Source organism: Enoplosus armatus, chromosome 16, assembly GCF_043641665.1.
Source record: "Enoplosus armatus isolate fEnoArm2 chromosome 16, fEnoArm2.hap1, whole genome shotgun sequence".
In the NCBI taxonomy this organism is placed as follows: Eukaryota; Metazoa; Chordata; class Actinopteri; order Centrarchiformes; family Enoplosidae; genus Enoplosus; species Enoplosus armatus.
In genome coordinates, this window is record NC_092195.1 from 6,447,309 (window position 1) to 6,463,777 (window position 16,469).

The 16,469-nt window shown below is 43.5% G+C and overlaps 1 protein-coding gene across 2 annotated transcripts; it reads left to right on the top strand.

Annotated features, from left to right (window-relative positions):
- Window positions 1-11,474: 11,474 nt before the first annotated feature.
- Window positions 11,475-16,098, top strand: gja4 (gap junction protein alpha 4). Of its 2 annotated transcripts, none has more exons than XM_070921365.1 (2): window positions 11,475-11,574; window positions 13,884-16,098. In XM_070921365.1, exon 2 carries the CDS (start codon window positions 13,890-13,892, stop codon window positions 15,045-15,047), a length of 1,158 nt encoding a protein of 385 aa, XP_070777466.1. In that variant the 5' UTR covers window positions 11,475-11,574; window positions 13,884-13,889; the 3' UTR covers window positions 15,048-16,098. The 2 variants fall into 2 exon arrangements, with proteins under 2 accessions (XP_070777466.1, XP_070777465.1); XM_070921364.1 differs by having other exon boundaries at window positions 11,477-11,574; window positions 13,881-16,098.
- The last annotated feature ends 371 nt before the right edge of the window (window positions 16,099-16,469 follow it).

Here is a 16,469-nt window from a genome sequence, read left to right on the forward strand (position 1 = left end):
CCCACTTCTGCAGGATTTCAGCATTGGAGCTTTGATATACTGTAGAGATGATAACAACATGTTTTGTTGCAAAGGGACACTCTGTTAGTGCCAGCTTGTATTGGGTAAATAAAGTAATGGTGAATCTGAAAGGTTTGACTCCAAAGCAGCTTTTATTGGCAGGGAAATCTGATGTGTAATGTTGTTCAATACTTTAAAGATGCTACAAAAACCATTATATTTCTCAATAAATGCTCAGTGTATTACATTAAGCAAGAACTAGCCTTGAGTCAAGTTCAAATTAAGTTTTCCTTTTAAGTCTGGAATCATTTAATTGCGTTAGAAGTAATGTTAGAAGACCCTGGCACTCAATGTTTGGCATCGCTTGGGTTTGGAAGGGGAGGTCGATTTCTGTGTCGAACTGAGCTGGTAGTTTTTAGCCATGCTAGCAGCTCTAGGGTTTGGCAATACTGGTCGGTTGACCGGACCACCACTGAAATGTCTCAGCAACTACTACATAGATTGCCATGAAATGTACAGACATTCATGGTCCCCAAAGGATGAGTCACGCTTACCCCAAGGTAACCTCCATCAGGTCCAAATATGTCCAAAACTTTGGTTTATGACGAAATACCTGGAAAATGTAGCATATTAGCATGCTAACAATCTGAACAAAGATGGTAAACACGGTATAAACATTATACCTGCTTAACATCAGCATGTTAGCATTGTCATTGTGAGCATGTTAGCATGTTGACATTAGCTTTTAGCTCAAGGCGTAGCCTCACAGTGCATGGCTGTAGACTCTGGTTATTAGGTCTGTACGAGCAAAGATCAAATCAATGTTGAGCACAATGTGTTAATGTTCTAAGGTGTTTGACATTGACCAAATCATAATATCAGGTCAGATATCCGACCTCGTGCCACTATAAATAAATCGTTTCTGTTATTATACAGACTAATGAACTGAAACCTCTCAGTGTTGGTCATCTTTCTATGTACTGTCACAGATGTTCAAGGTGTTGCGTTTCCCACTCTCTTTTTCTCTATGAGAACGGAGTGTGCAGGAACCTTAAACAGACGCCACTTAATCTTCATGCACCCATCAAGGCGAAGCATCATTACCAAGCCTCTTATGCAATGGTGAAAAGAAATAATGGGATTTGTGCAATGCGTGATGATGCACTAAAATGAGCCCTGGCAAATTCAACCAAACACACTGCAAGAAATATCCATCCCACATAGTATATTCATTTTTTTTTGGCTTGGTTCAAGAAAAGAAAAATCAATTTTAAGGTTGAATGAGACTTGATAAGTCACAGTGAACCAGCATTTTGATAGCATCTTGCTTTCTTAATGTTCTGTATTTTCTTGTGAATGAAGAAGAGGCAGTTTGATTAGACAAAAGAGGGTTGGGATTCTTCCAAAATCTGCTTTCAGTAATGCGCAGGGGTTTTTATTTATGCCCACAGCACAAAGAGTTATAATTAAAAATGGAAATTTGACATAAATACTGTAATTCCTTCAGCATTTATGGTACACTACAGTGTATATAAGCTAAAAACACTAACAATGTTTTTTCTGTGTAATGCTGTACTGCCAAACTGACCCCTCTTTACCGTTTAATGGACAAAATGAGCAGCGTGTCCTGCTGCACAACAGAACCTGCTGTTTCATCACACCATTTTCATATCTGACAGATTCCAGACAGAAAAAGTGCAATTGATTGAAGGCGTCTCCATCGGAAAACCAGCTCTCTCTGCAAACTGGGTGTGCAGGCAGGACAGACTACCAGAAGTACCAGAAAATACCATTTTCATCTTGTATAGTTGGAATCATTCCGAGGGGAAGGTGGGTTTCGGTATTAAGGCCCAATGTGCTACTTGTGAGGCTGAGAGTTTGGTGCCCTGCTGTAGCGTTAATAACTTGTGACACTAAAAACGACAGTATGTGATCAGTCAGTTAGTACTCCACTTAGTAATCCAATGATATTTGGTTTCATGTCATCGGGTGTTGAATGCAAGGATGTTCAGGTCATGTACATCACACTGAACACCAGAGCCCTTTAATGCATTAACTCTACACTGCACTCACACCCCCACCTACACACACAACTGCAGCAGCACACACACACGAAGAAAGATAGAGCCTGGATCAGAGGTGAGAACACTGCCAGTTGACTTCATCTGCATTAGATCAACACAACTTGTGCTTATACAGGCTGTGGATTACCCATAATTTCACACCACCATCCGCTACACCTAAATTCCACATCACACACCAGAGGAAGAAGTATCAAAACCACACCTGCGTGGGGATGCTCTACGCCTCATCCGCCTGATCTTTTGATCTTCTGACACATTATCCGAGTAATCCAACTAATACTGTAAGATATACTGAGGCGGTGCCAAAAGAGGGGCTGTATTGCAGCAGCATGGCTGTAGCGTACAGGGGGAAAGGGGCGGCAACTGAGATCATCCATGAAACCAGATGTTAAGAGGGAGAAGCGTCTTCCAAAGGAGCGCCAAACATGCGTTAGAGCGACAAAAAGCTCGCCTCCTGTAAAGCATCCAAGAGTACACAGGTAGAATAATACGTGTGCGGGATCCTAAACGACCCCCACCTCGCCATCAGCACCCCTCACCTTCCCCCTGGAGGATTCCTGGACCGGTGGTGGTCCTGAGGAATCATCTCCTCCTCGTCCCGGGCGCCATGCTCCTTGTACGCGGCTCTGGTGTGATTGATTAAATCGTCGCGCAACTCTGCTTCGCGCGGTGTAAACGCGATACTTATGCAGCCAGCGCGAATTCCTCTCCGGGACATACAACACACACACACACACACGCACGCACACACGTACACACGCACACAACACACATGCACGCACAAGCGCGCTTTCACGGTCAGCGAACATTTACGCACGAATGAAACTCGCCGATCACCAACATCTCCGAGTCTTTTTCCATGTGTGTTTTGAATTGGCCAGCCAAAGACAATGTAGTGCTTGTGTGTGTGTGTGTGTGTGTGTCTGTATGTCATGAAGGTGGTGGTGGGGCGGGGGGGGGGGGTTGTCCTGCGTTCGCAAATGGCGTAACTTCTCCCTCCCCTGTCAAGTTGACACAGCTGGGAGCCCCGCTGACAGCAACCCGACCAGTCCCTGATGTTTAACGGAAGGCTGCAGCAGTACAACCAACCTTCACCACGTACAGTCAAAGCCACATGACAGTCTGCTTTCTCTGCATGCACGGGGGGTGAGAGCGTCCACGGAACAATTTGCACAGGAGCACTTGCACCTTCGCCCCCCCCCCGCCCATCCGACAGCTTAATGAGTATCCTTACCTTGAAGTCGAGGTTTCTTTGCGACGTCTTCACTGAACGTAATCTTCGTTGGAGTAACAGAAACAGAAACACACGCCTATTCCGCAGCTCCCCGATCGCTGTGTGGAGGAGAACGGAGGTTGGAAACCAGCGGTGCTCTCTCTCTCTCTCTCTCTCTCTCTCTCTCTCTCTCCCTCCCTCTCTCTCTCTCCCTCTCTCTCTCTCTCTCCCTCCCTCTCTCTCTCTCCCTCTCTCTCTCTCTCTCTCTCTCTCTCTCTCTGGTTCACAGGGAGGGCTCCCCACTGAAATATTACCGGCAACCGATTGGTCCACGGGATCCTCGGCGGCCCCTCTCCGCTGCTCTAGGTGGGGCCACATAAAACCGCGGGGACCGAGAAGGCCGTCACACCAAATGAATCAATCGGCTACAATGGATTGTTATTTTAATTTTGCTATAAAAGAGTGATGCATATTTCGATATGGCGAGAGTGTTGCATTGGTTCCCAGTCTAATGCATTACTTTACTCTAACAATGTTAGTTTATGTTGGAGGCATTGGAGGCTGTATATTTTCTGAAGACTTTTTAGATGCTGCAGAATAAGACAGGCATAAGCTGTCCAAACAGGCATACATCATTAACTACCAACATAGGCTACTTCCAAAAGTAACGCGTTACTCATGGCTGTCTTGCAGGGTATTGTAGTGGCTCGAGGATACCTACTGGAGGCTGTTTATTTAGCTGTGTTGTACAATTCAGACATTTCCAACTACACATGAACACACCGTGCACACAGACGCACATCACTACTACAGTGCAGGCTATAGGTTACTCTGAAGCAAAGACCTCTCCCGTGGTGTTTTTAGCAGAGTAGCCGCCCATTCTGAATATGTCATCACGTCAAGCACTTAACTTAGACGGTAAATGGGTCAGAGCAGAGAGAGAGAGAGAGAGAGAGAGAGAGAGAGAGACTCGCTTTCAATAGGCCTTAAGGCCATTTTATGATTGCATGAGTGTTTTATTGCACGATTGAAAACTAGACGGGCCGATTCTTGCAAATAATGACCCACATGTATCTGTATTTATTTTTGAACTCCTGAAAAGGGGGCGAAGTTGACGTGCACGTGTCGCATTACACCATGTGAGGGAAGAGACAGACGGAATAGGTGTTCGTGCGCGTGTGGAAGCGAAAGGAGCCTCCGAGTGTTTCTGTCTTTTCTTTTCTTTTTTTCTGTCAGTTCCTAACGGGGGCCGTTATTTTCACAGGCGCTGCGCAGCGCCTTCGGTGTTAATTTCTCATGATGCTGCGTAAATAAATTCAGCGCTGCTGCTCCCACAGAGACAGAACCAGAGGCTGATCACAAGTCAGTGCAGCAGGACCCACCCTGTGAGCTTGTTTATCTTCAATGCTGAAGGTCTTTTTTTCAACTGCAACCACCATGCAGACGTGTTGAGAGAATAATTTGAACACACAAGATGCTGAACTTCCATAGTATCCCTCTCAGCTCAGCGGATGCTGCTCAGTGAGGGATGTATGACAGTGCAGCACTTTCATTTGCAAAACCGCCTTTACCGCCTTTCATAAATATGATACATATTCATGATATATTAGCACTTTCAAATTGAACATGACGGTATGACTATGAGTATACTAAAAAGTATTTTTCCCTAAATGTAATTCATTGTTTTACTGTAGCCTATAGCTTGTTTTCCTTGTGATTTTCTCCCTCCAGCGATCATTCAGTATTTAATTTACTGCTACAGCACTTTTGATGAGGATTCAGCATCTTCAGCAAAGAACGTTGTTATCATGGGAGGTGGTGTGCAAATGGAGTCTAGTTATGCCTGGTATTTTAATGTATCATCGTTTGTATAAAACAGTCCTGTTCATTTATTAATAGCAGTGACAGTTGTGGGACGGGAGCAGCTTGGCTACATTGACAGCCTTTAATTTCAGCACCATGGTCAGTGACACTGAGCGGGCACTGTGTGAGACTGTCAGTACAGTGTGTGTGTGTGTGTGTGTGTGTGTGTGTTTAGCCGTTCACACCAGACTTGTGACCACTGAAATAAATGTGTTGACTGTCAGGATGAAAGTGTCAGCATGTCAAGTCGACCTCAGATCAGAGTTGAGGCTCAGTCGAGGACTGCTCTGCCTTGGTGTCAAAGTTTAGTGTTACATTTCGTGTCACGTCATCTGCCACGGTGTGTGACCACATCTGCCTTTGATCACTTCACAGGTGATGTTTCAGGTCATGAGGGTTTGCCGAGAGCTACCTACGTGGGAAGGACGTGGGTCTGCATGCCGTGATACACACATGCTTCCACGCACCAACCCCAACAGTATAGTCTTAAAGTGATTGCTGAAGGAGAGGGTTATGTGTGTTAAACAGAGTATAGGATATTTAGTTATTTAGTATATCAGCCTCATTATGTTTGTTTCTCTCCTCGCCAATTGCACTCTAGCTCGGCCATGGCACACCATTTTCCTACATAACAAGGCCACTGAGATGTAACTGTAGTCTCTCTCTCTCTCTCTCTCTCTGTCTCTCTGTCTCTCGATGGGAAGCAGCCTGATGAATATTTATCGGTTCACTGGGTCAAGGCGTAATATCCGCATTTTCAACACGACACAACACGCGCCCTCACCCCTCATGTATGTGGCAGGGCATTCATCACCAGGCTAGAATCGTTTTCAGCTCGGCCTTGCGCCACCTGCTTCACAGCCTGCCAGCAGATCTGCTTGTATCTTCATTAGCACTTGTCCGAACTCCGCTAAAGCCAGATGTCAGAAGGGCCTGACCCTCGGCTCACTTTGAATAAAGTCAACCCCACTGGCTGCAATTTTGTGTCGTCCTTTCAAATCTGTTACTTTTCTGCAGATCTTGAGATTGCAGTCCTGAATTGCCACGGTCACAAATAAATTGGAAATGCTATTTTCTGCTCCAGAAACATTGGCTGGATTGTTATTTGGAAACCCATAACCCCTCTTACATTCTTTCACAGTCCAAGTGTTAGCAGGGCAGGTATTTCCCATAAGAATCAATCTTTCGAAAAAACTAAAGTCAAAGGCAAAAACAAATACTGATCTCTCTCTCTCTAAGGCCAAGGTAAATTTTCACTGTGCACAAGCTTTCCCGCAGATACCAGCATATACAAATACGCATCCATGCGTCACAGTGGAGAGAAAGCAGGCAGCATTCATCATCATCCATTACAGTAAAATGCAAGAGGTGGTTTGACATGTTTGATAGAAACCTGGAACAGCAATGCAAAAATGGATCTATATTGTTTTACTTCACAAAGTAGCCAAGATGACGGCAAAATTAAATCAGAACAGTTCATATACACGACAGTAATGACAATTTATGAATTTCTGCCAACTACAGAATCACATAAATACCCAATGGTGGGTTTTCCTTTGGCGATGGCTCATGTTTACCTGTGGTCGGAGTGCATTATCCCTGCCGGATAAAACATTGATCACCTTAAAAAAAACAGCCACTCAATTGATCCCCACACAAATGTAATGAGCTCTATCCATGGTTCATCCCCTTTGGGCTTTTTGATGTGGGGAAACTTGCTGATCTGCCGCGTCCTCCTTTTCTAATAAAGCTGTCATCAGCTGCCAATGTGCACTTTCATGGCGTCGCTCCAAGCTGGCTGAGATCAATAGCGCCTGTCAGGGAGCGGTCCCCAGGCGTAATAAGGCTGGGAGACACATGGTAAGTAGACCACAGGGGGGATCTAGGCAGCGCTCTGATTGGATATGGACCCTGATTTCAACAGAGAGACGTACACTGTGTTTACACATAGGATGGAAAAAGAGAAGAGGAACGAGGAGAATTGGTCATGCATAGACATCAGCCAATGGGAATCATATTACAGAATCAAGAGCCAGTGGTGACACTGAACTGTCCACCAAAGGGCGAGAAACCTGATATAGAATGTATGAGATGCAGGGTACGTTTAGATGCAGCTGTATTTAGTTTCTGTTGGCACAGTGGTGATGTCACAAACCCTGTTAGTGTAGTGTGATATCACCCCTCTCCCATCAGTCTACTAGGCTTCAGCATATATATATATATATATATATCCATCACTTCAGAGGATCTACAGCTCTGCCAGTGTCATGCATATTTCATCAAACAACATGCAAGGCTGTGGACCCCATAGCTCATGTAGCTTTGACATCTTTACTAACCAGGCAGCACTGATAGACACACACGGCTTTCTGTGCTGGAAATTTACCGTTAATGTGACAGACTGATAGAAGGAACAATTCTTGTACTGTTCCATGCAAACACACACCCACACAGTGCAGACACACAGTATTATATCGCGGGATGTATCCCCAGAAGAAGTAGTAATATCTTTTCTTAGTCTCGGAGATTAATGTTGCATGATATGACATGTCACAAGGACTTTACTGTTCTTCAGAGACTTCTTTTTGAGGACAATCCTCAACACAGTGATGTTTAGAGATACGCAGTCACATCTATTTTTCATTCTTTTTTGAAAAGTACATTATTGCAAATGTAGTGCTCCTATGACTCAAGCCGAACATGACTGTATTCCTCATAGATGAGATAAAAGCAGCTGATCATCTGGGGAACCTGAGTCAACAGCCATGTTAGCAGCTCTGTGAGGCTGAGCTAAATGCTAACATCAGCATGCTAATATGCTCACAGTACACAACAAGTTGAAGTTTAGTAGGTATAATATTTACCATGCTCACCATCTTAGTTTAGTGTGTTAGCCATGCTAACATTTGGTACTTAGCTGTAAACACAATAATACAGCTGAGGCTGGTGGGAATGCCATTATTTGTACAGGTAGTCATAAACCAAAGTACTGGACAATTTAAAATTTTCCCCTGATGATGGTGCTAGAGGAAATGTCAGGGGATCACCAAAGTGATTACAATTCATCCTGAGGGGACGATGAATGCTTTTACCAAATTTCATGGCAATTTATCCAACACCTTCAACAGTTGTTGAGACATTTCACTCAAAACCCCAAATGTAAACCTCATGGTGGTGCTAGAGGAAAAGTCAGGGGATCACCAAAGTCATTAGGATCCATACACTGGGAACCATGAATGTCTGTACCACATTTCATGGCAGTCCATTTGTGTTACTGGATAAGTAAGATTTTGACTTGATGGAGGCACGAGAGGAAAAGATCACCAAAGTCCATGGGAATCATCCTCTGGGGACCGCGAATGTCTGTACAAAATTGAATGGCAATTCCTCCAATAGTTGTTGAGTTAATTCAGTGTGGAACAAAGTGGTGGACCGACTGACCAACATTGCTATCCCTAGAACCGTGCCGCTGGCATGGCTAGAAATATTGTAAACATTCAACTCCATAGAACCAACTCATGTCAGTAAATAAAGAGCGACTGGATAGAAGGTGTTCATGTTTTTCTACTGGTGATGGTTGCAGTTAATCATTTAGCAAAGCAAGGCAAGGTTGATTTAACACTCCCTCCATTATTTATTCATGTAAAAAAACAAACACAAACATGGGTATGATTTGTTGGCTGTCAGTATTTTCTTTTTTCTAAAGGGACCTAAGCTGTCAAGTAAATGAATCCGGTCGTTTTCGCTGCTGTTTCATTTTAACCCATGAGGATACACCTGCCTGTATGCTTTTTGTTATGTAGGTTTTAACGGATTGAAAATTGAGAAAAGGAGTTCCAAAGATTTTTCATCCTCAAACTCATAATTTCGTGTTCCAACCCTTCTCTGAGTAAGTGTTCCCATTTCACAGTCACATCTGCATTATTGAGTTCACTGATGTACATTCAGGACTGCATCAGTCATAAAATACAAAAGTGCATGTTTAAATGTGTCCAGCCGTGAGGCATTGATTGAAGTTGAAGCTGGCAATTAGTTTCATTGATAACTGTACCGGCGGGGAGGAACACACCGAACACAGGAAGGCATAACACATCTCCCGAATGGAAACTGTCCCATTACTCTCTGTCTGCTGTCCTCACTTCCCTCCTCGCTATTCATCTACGGATATAATGACCAAAGAAAGAGCAAGACGCTGATCTGTCAGGATGATTCACTGTCAATTTGCCAAGCTTTTTTTTTGTAAAGCTCTGCTCTGTGCAGCAGCCGGGTAGATGGACCCGGCCTCCTAACTCTTCTTATAATCTACATATTGACATATATGGTGGTGAAGCGCTGATTGGGAACGACTGCGAGGAGATGACTTCTCAGAAAAGACTTTCATTTAACTGAGTGTGGTGTCAGAAGGTGATAACTGGAGTGGCCATTAGCAGTTGGATTTGTACAGACTACGACACGTGACAGGGCGCTGAGCAGTGTTATGACTAGCATCGCTGTTTTTGAATTTGTATCATGCAGTAAATGTATTTGAATAAAATGCTCGTTGACAATGTATCACTGTTTTAATTTCTTGGGGACATGAAAAAAACATTGGGCTTAATGACAATAGTATCCTCTGTTTGCATCTTCCAAAGGAGATAGGCATGTTTTGAAAAGATGCATTTCTTTATCCAGTATATTGCCGAGATGTGCCTCAAGGTTTTGCATTATCTCTATATGTACTTTCAATGAGTAAGCAGAGAGAATTTGAATTACAGCAACATCTTGGGCTTGTTCGGGTTAGCTATAGCCACACATCTGTGCACAGCCAGCCTGCTGTCTGGGCCTTGACAAAAAAAACAAAAACAGGCTGCAGACTTCCCAATAAGTACCAAAACAAGGTGAGGCCTTGCTGCATAGTTTGCATCAGCAAACAGATCAGATAAGTATGGATTCAAAAACACAGGTTATTATTCGAATGGGCAGAACTGATACTATTCAAGCCTATTTGTTTTGTCGTTAATACACAAAGCACACTTTAAGTCTAGCACACGCACAGAAACACACACAGTAAGGCTGTAACTTTTATTTGTAGTCACTAAATTGTAGCCTACATGGTTAATTATAATTATAAACCTTAATGGCAGCTAGATTAAACTAAATACAGACCTTACTAAGCAGCTACCTAGTTATTAGCCTCATGCTAGTGGAGGAAGAAGTACTTAAGATTATTTACTGAAGTAAAAGTAGCAATACCACACCATAAAAACAACAAAAAAGGTGGAGTTAATTTTAAAAGCTTTACATATACGTTTGGGTATTTTCATCTGCAGCATTGCATCACTTTTTATATGCTGAATGTATGTTTTGTATCCTAATCTTAATCTGAACATAAACTATTAACATTACAGCTGCCATATAAATGTAGAGGAATAGAAAGTACAACATTTCCCTTGTAAATTTAGGGGCGTAGAAGTGTAAAGTAGCAGAAAATGGAAATACTCAAATAAGTATGTACACCTTAAAAATGTACTCCAGTAAATGCACTTTCCACCTCTGCTTCCTCCTGATCTTTACGTTGATTGGAAAGAACATAATTAGACGCACAAACAAAAACTCCTCCACAGTGCAGTCACAGTTTGCAGCAAGAGAGTAGCAACACTGATTGGACTGATGCCGTTAAAGGTGAAGCAACACGCTGTGAGTTGGATCAAATCATGCAAGGTGATAGAAACCTGACGAGGTCAACAAATCCACTCTCCACCTCAACCTCTCAGGCTCACATTTCAGGCAATTAAGGGCCTCCATTGATCGGTGCAGCGTGTGCTTCCTGGAAATAAGGTGACTGGCGCCATTGCGTGGCATAATGGAAAATTACACGAGTCTGCGTGGTGGTCAGATAGTCCCGTTAATCATCTGATCTGAAGTCTTTAACGTGCTCCAAGTTGTCTGGAAGTGGCCGTTAAAATGCTTTTTTATACAATATACTTGTAATAGTTAATGGTGCTGCACTGACTGTGAGTGAACGCGTCTTCTTTCCTTTTTCCTACAACATTTGAGAAAGTCTTTCCAGCGTAAAGTCCATTTATTTCTTCACCTCCTTCTCTTAACCTTTAAATACCGAAGGCACGCGATATTCCCGTGCAATTAACACAAAGTGGAACCCGAGGGTCCGAGCGTAGTTAACCAGGACTACTTTGACGCTCATCCATCCCATTTCCTGGACGGAGTTCCTGAGGGAGGGCCAAAGAAGCAGGCATGGGAAAGTTCTCCCCACTTTTTCCGATTACATCGATTCTTTTTAAAGAAGGCAAACTCAAAGCGACTCGAGCCGCAGACCGCTACACTGTGAGCAGCGGAGGGTGACAGCGACGGAACACGGAGTGCTGAGGCCAGGAGCCACCAAGGAGACAAGCCCCCGCTTCACGAGAGAGAAAGGTAAGACTCCTGTCCAATTAAGGGGGGAAAAAATCAGATTAGGATACTTCATGTGACAAAAACAACCACTTTGATTTGCCTTATATTGTTGTTCTGTCTCTGTAGTTCTCAGTAGCTGTCAATGAGTTGTACTGTATTTGATCTTGTTTTTCATCTCCCAAGGTATCAGAATAACACAGTGTCTTTTTTTATTGACTTTTGGTTGGTAATTGTACTTTTGTTTTATTATTCTATTACCTTCTGTGTTCATAGTGAGTGACATGGTGTCTGAACTTTCATGATACATGAGGGGGAATCTGCGGTCCTTAACGTTGGCTTTTATGATCAGCTGTTTATTTCGCCTGCCTCAGTTGTGGATGTTTTTCCTCAAACAATATAAGAATGTAAAATATGCCAATAATAAGGCTAGGGAATTTAAACTGACTTTAAAGGTGAACTTGTCAAAAGTGACTGTGGCACTAATGATTTCTTGGTTAGAGTGTTTTATTGTATTTTATACTTATATTTATGCAGTCTTATTTTATGCAGATCTCTCTCATATGGCGGACTGTTGCCAGTCTGCTGGTATTCTGTGGTATGACTGGTAGAGGGAACAGTAGTCCTCAAGACAATCCTCCCAGAAGTGGATCAGTCCAGTTGACATTGTTGTGCCTGTTCAGCAGGCCAGCTTCCCTGACAGTCCATTGTCTTGTCTCATCCTGTCAGAAGAGTCTGTATTTTCACTATTAGGAAATGTATTCTTATTTCTCAGAGGGGACGAAATAACAGAAAAACATAAACAGTCTAAACAAACAGACAAGTGACACAGCAGTGCCTCAACTCTCCCACACAGGATGTTTATTCAGATGTGTGTGTGTGTGTGTGTGTGTGTGTGTGTGTGTGTGTGTGTGTGCAAGCACACGTGCGTGAGCTTCCTGAGAAGCCACTGACTGTGTCATTTATGATTAACAACTTTCATCAACCAACCCCCCCCTCCATACCTCAAGTCCTTGAGTGAAATCAGTCACTGTATAATTTGACTCGGCTTTAATTGATTCATAAATCCAACCAGAAAGATGAATGTATATAATAATGCTGTATACTGTAAAAGTTTGAGCGGCCTCTCCTGGACTCATTGACTCCAGTTTTGCTGTGAACAGTGAGCGAGTACGTTATTTCCATTCATATTAAATGTTAACTTTAGCACCATGTGTTTTTATTTTAGGCCATTTTAGTGTATGGAGGCCTTGTTTTCACATCTTGATGACGAGGAGTTGTGAGCTCATGGAAGAACTAATAAGGGGCTGCAGCCAGATACACATGTTCCCCAGTAAAAAGAAAAAACACCATTATAGCTTGGAGAAACTTAGCTCATTTGTTGCTTATAGAAATCATTAAACACTTGTGCATTAGCTGCAGCCCTTATGACAACCCTTGAGAATTTAGTTGTGGAAATAAAATATACCAATTAGGTGTTCGGCAGTACATTCAAGCCAATCTGTTCAGCAATGTAGCAGTAAATGAAAAGGGGGATAAAATGTATGACCTGCATAACAACTACAACAAGACCTGCATGCAGGTATATCGGGGTCCAAGTATCTGATACAGCAGTTCACTATTTGAACAGGCAGGAGCGAGTTTAAACAGGTGATTTGAAGTTGTTTTTTGTTGGTAACAGTTTGGTTCCATGTGGTCCAGCCTGACAGAGGTTTCACAATATTTTGGCAAAATATGCAACAGCGCAAGTTTTAGTCCGATTTGTAAAAAAGAAAAACGACTGAACATGTATATGTGCAAAATGTGGTGCCTTTTGTGGGAGTTCTTTCAACGTGATACAGAAGCATCAAATGCTAGTTTGATTCTGCAGGTAATGAGTGTTTTCTAAAATTGCGAAACATCTTTATGGGTGAAAAAAGGTGTGGCCTACATCAGGAAATTCAACGCAATGTATGGAACACAAGCAAGTAAGGTTTTTGATATGGACTGTACGGTTAGGAAGTTGTTTATAGACCAGTTTGCCTTATCATAGCATAGCATATTATTATATTATAGCAATATGGGTCTGTTTTTATGTGTGTCCAGTTTTATGCTTTTAATATCTACGCTGCAAAGTTCTACCATTGGCTGTCTCTGTAGTACAGCCACTTTTAAAGGCAGAGTAATTCAATAAAAAGTGCATCGATTTTTACTGCCTTAAAAGAACCTGTCCTCATTGTGCCACAAAAAAGGTGAAAAAGGAGTCAACTCTAAAATCTTTATATCTCAAACTTTCTCTCATTCTCCCCCATCTGTCCATCCATCCCCCATCTGCCAACTGTCCTTCTTAGAAGCAGAGGATGTCCAGAGCTGACTGGTCCTTCCTGGAGCACCTGCTGGAGGAGGGCCAGGAGTATTCGACAGGCATTGGCCGCATCTGGCTCACTGTACTCTTCCTGTTTCGCATGCTGGTACTTGGAACCGCCGCCGAATCTGCCTGGGATGACGAACAAGCCGACTTCGTTTGCAACACAAAGCAACCTGGCTGCACCGCTGTGTGCTACGACAAGGCCTTCCCCATTTCCCACTTTCGCTACTTTGTCCTCCAAGTCATCTTCGTCTCCACGCCGACCATCTTCTACTTTGGATATGTGGCTATAAGGGCTGGGAGGGACAAGAAAAAAGAGGAAGATAAGGATGAGAAGCAGGCAGAGCAAGGCGGCGGTGGAAGTAAGAGAGGAGAGATTGTAATAGAAAGGGACAATAACAGTGTGACTAAAGACAATGCAGAAGAGAATGAGAAACAAGATAGTGGTGGGAAAGGTAGAAAAGTGGACAAGGCTTCTCCTGAGGCTCCTAAACTGAAAGGCAGGCTGCTGTGTGCGTATGCATTCAGCATCCTGTTAAAAGTCCTTCTAGAAGTCGGCTTCATCATAGGGCTGTGGGTCCTTTACAATGGCTTTTTCATCGCGGCGCGGTTCGAGTGCACGGGGTTCCCCTGTCCTCACACGGTGGACTGCTTTGTCTCTCGACCCACGGAGAAGACCATCTTTACCATCTACACCCAGGTGATCGCTGCCGTCTCCCTGCTCCTCAACCTCGTCGAGCTCCTCCACCTGCTCCAGCTTGCCATCTCCCATCGGCTGGAGAAACGCTACCGCGCCCAGCACCAAGACAACCTACCTCGGTCAGAGCCAGTAACAGCCCGACAGGAGACTGCAGAACTCCAAAACAAGGCGTCGCAGTCTTTCAAAGCGGGGAGCCATGTTAACCCCCACATCCAGGGGGAGGCTGCATGCTACCCCAACCCCTGTGAGAGCTACGGGGATCTGGCCATAGAGGTGAACTGGGGACCTGGGGAGGCTGAAGGCGACCTGCTTCCCAGTTATGTGAACTGCATGGGGGCTATGAGGACAACACATTCCCCTAGAGTGCATTATAAGAAACAGGCACACCACACTGGGAAAACCACTAAGGCTGCCCAAAAGGGGCACTCAAAGCAGAAGCATTATGTATGACCCAGTTAGATGGGACAACTTGTTGTTTATGACTATGAAAGCTTTGTTTTCTTTGCCAGCCTTCCAGATTTTTTTAATAAATACTATCCTGCACATGACACTTGACTGTTAGGAGTGCCCGGTGAGAGCTCGAACGAGGGAGAAATGAAGAAGAACAACTATTGCACTGTGACCTCGATGCCTCAGAGGCAGGCAGGAGATTCAAACAGAGATTTACTAGATAAATGGACCCATTCAAAATGAAACATTTTGAGAACACTCCCCAAGGCAAAGAAAATGAGACTCCACAATGAGAGAAGATTACAGTCATAAGATGCCTTCATGTTACATTTAATGGCTTTTAGTGCAGAATGTGACAGTGGAAAAAACACTGAAAATGAGAGACTGCGGATATTGTGTATGAGTGAGTATGTATGGGAGGGAACCGCATTCAAGCATATTCCTCTGAGATTTGCACTGTAACCCCTGGAGCTCCGTGAAGCCCCCTCCTCTCCCCAGTGGCTGTGTTCACACTGTGGAATGTACTGGTCTTTGGATCCTGCTCAGATCCCAAGAGGATAATGGCTGTGTAAATGCAGGCATGCATGCGTGCACACAAACAATGTCCTTCTCCCCCCTTTCACCCAGTGAGTTTTGGTCACTCGAGTTGGGGATGTGGACTGGGGAAGGCAAGGGTAAGCAGAAGGGGAGCCAAACCCAGGGAATTCTGGGATTGTAAATGGTTATCATTGCCAGTGACCATAGTATTTTAGCTATGAAGAGAGAGGCGGAGAGAGGACCACTGCATACTAGATTGCCAGAGCTGAATAATGGTGCAGAGACAAGCATCCAGTTTGGAAGTCAAACCTTTTAAAGAGCTTGAGAGAGAACTCAGAGAGAACGCATTAGTGATTGCCCACTGAATGGACTGAAAGCGGTACAGAAATGTGCAAACTTAATGAAAGGACTAATCACGTGAGAACTGTATTTAATGTTTGAAGTATTGTGAAGAAATACCAGTGTTAATATTTATTATTTTGTGGATAAATAAAGTACCATTAATGAATGATGATCATATGATCACTCTGCAAATTAAATGTTTTATTATTCATGTTATACAAAATATACTATAGATGATACAGAGACTACATTCCACACAGGTTGATCTCCTGTGCATGTTTTATCTCCTTTCCTTTCTGAATATAGGGATGAGATTTCTGTGTGGCGAAAACGTCTCTGAAGTGTGTATTCCTTCTCTGTCCAAGCATACGCTTTCCGCTATCCAAATACTGTCACAATACGGAGGCACTGAATCACTCAAGAGAAAGCGCTTTGAGAATAACAGAAAGTCGGAGGTGTGGAGAAGTGGATGAGCCTTACAGGGTATCATGAGCATAACCTCCTGAGAGGGAAAAAATGGGGGGAATAACTGTGATTTAATGG

Coding starts and splice junctions, on each gene's coding strand:
- gja4 (XM_070921365.1), top strand. CDS start 13,890: ATGTCCAGAGCTGACTGGTCCTTCCTGGAGCACCTGCTGGAGGAGGGC.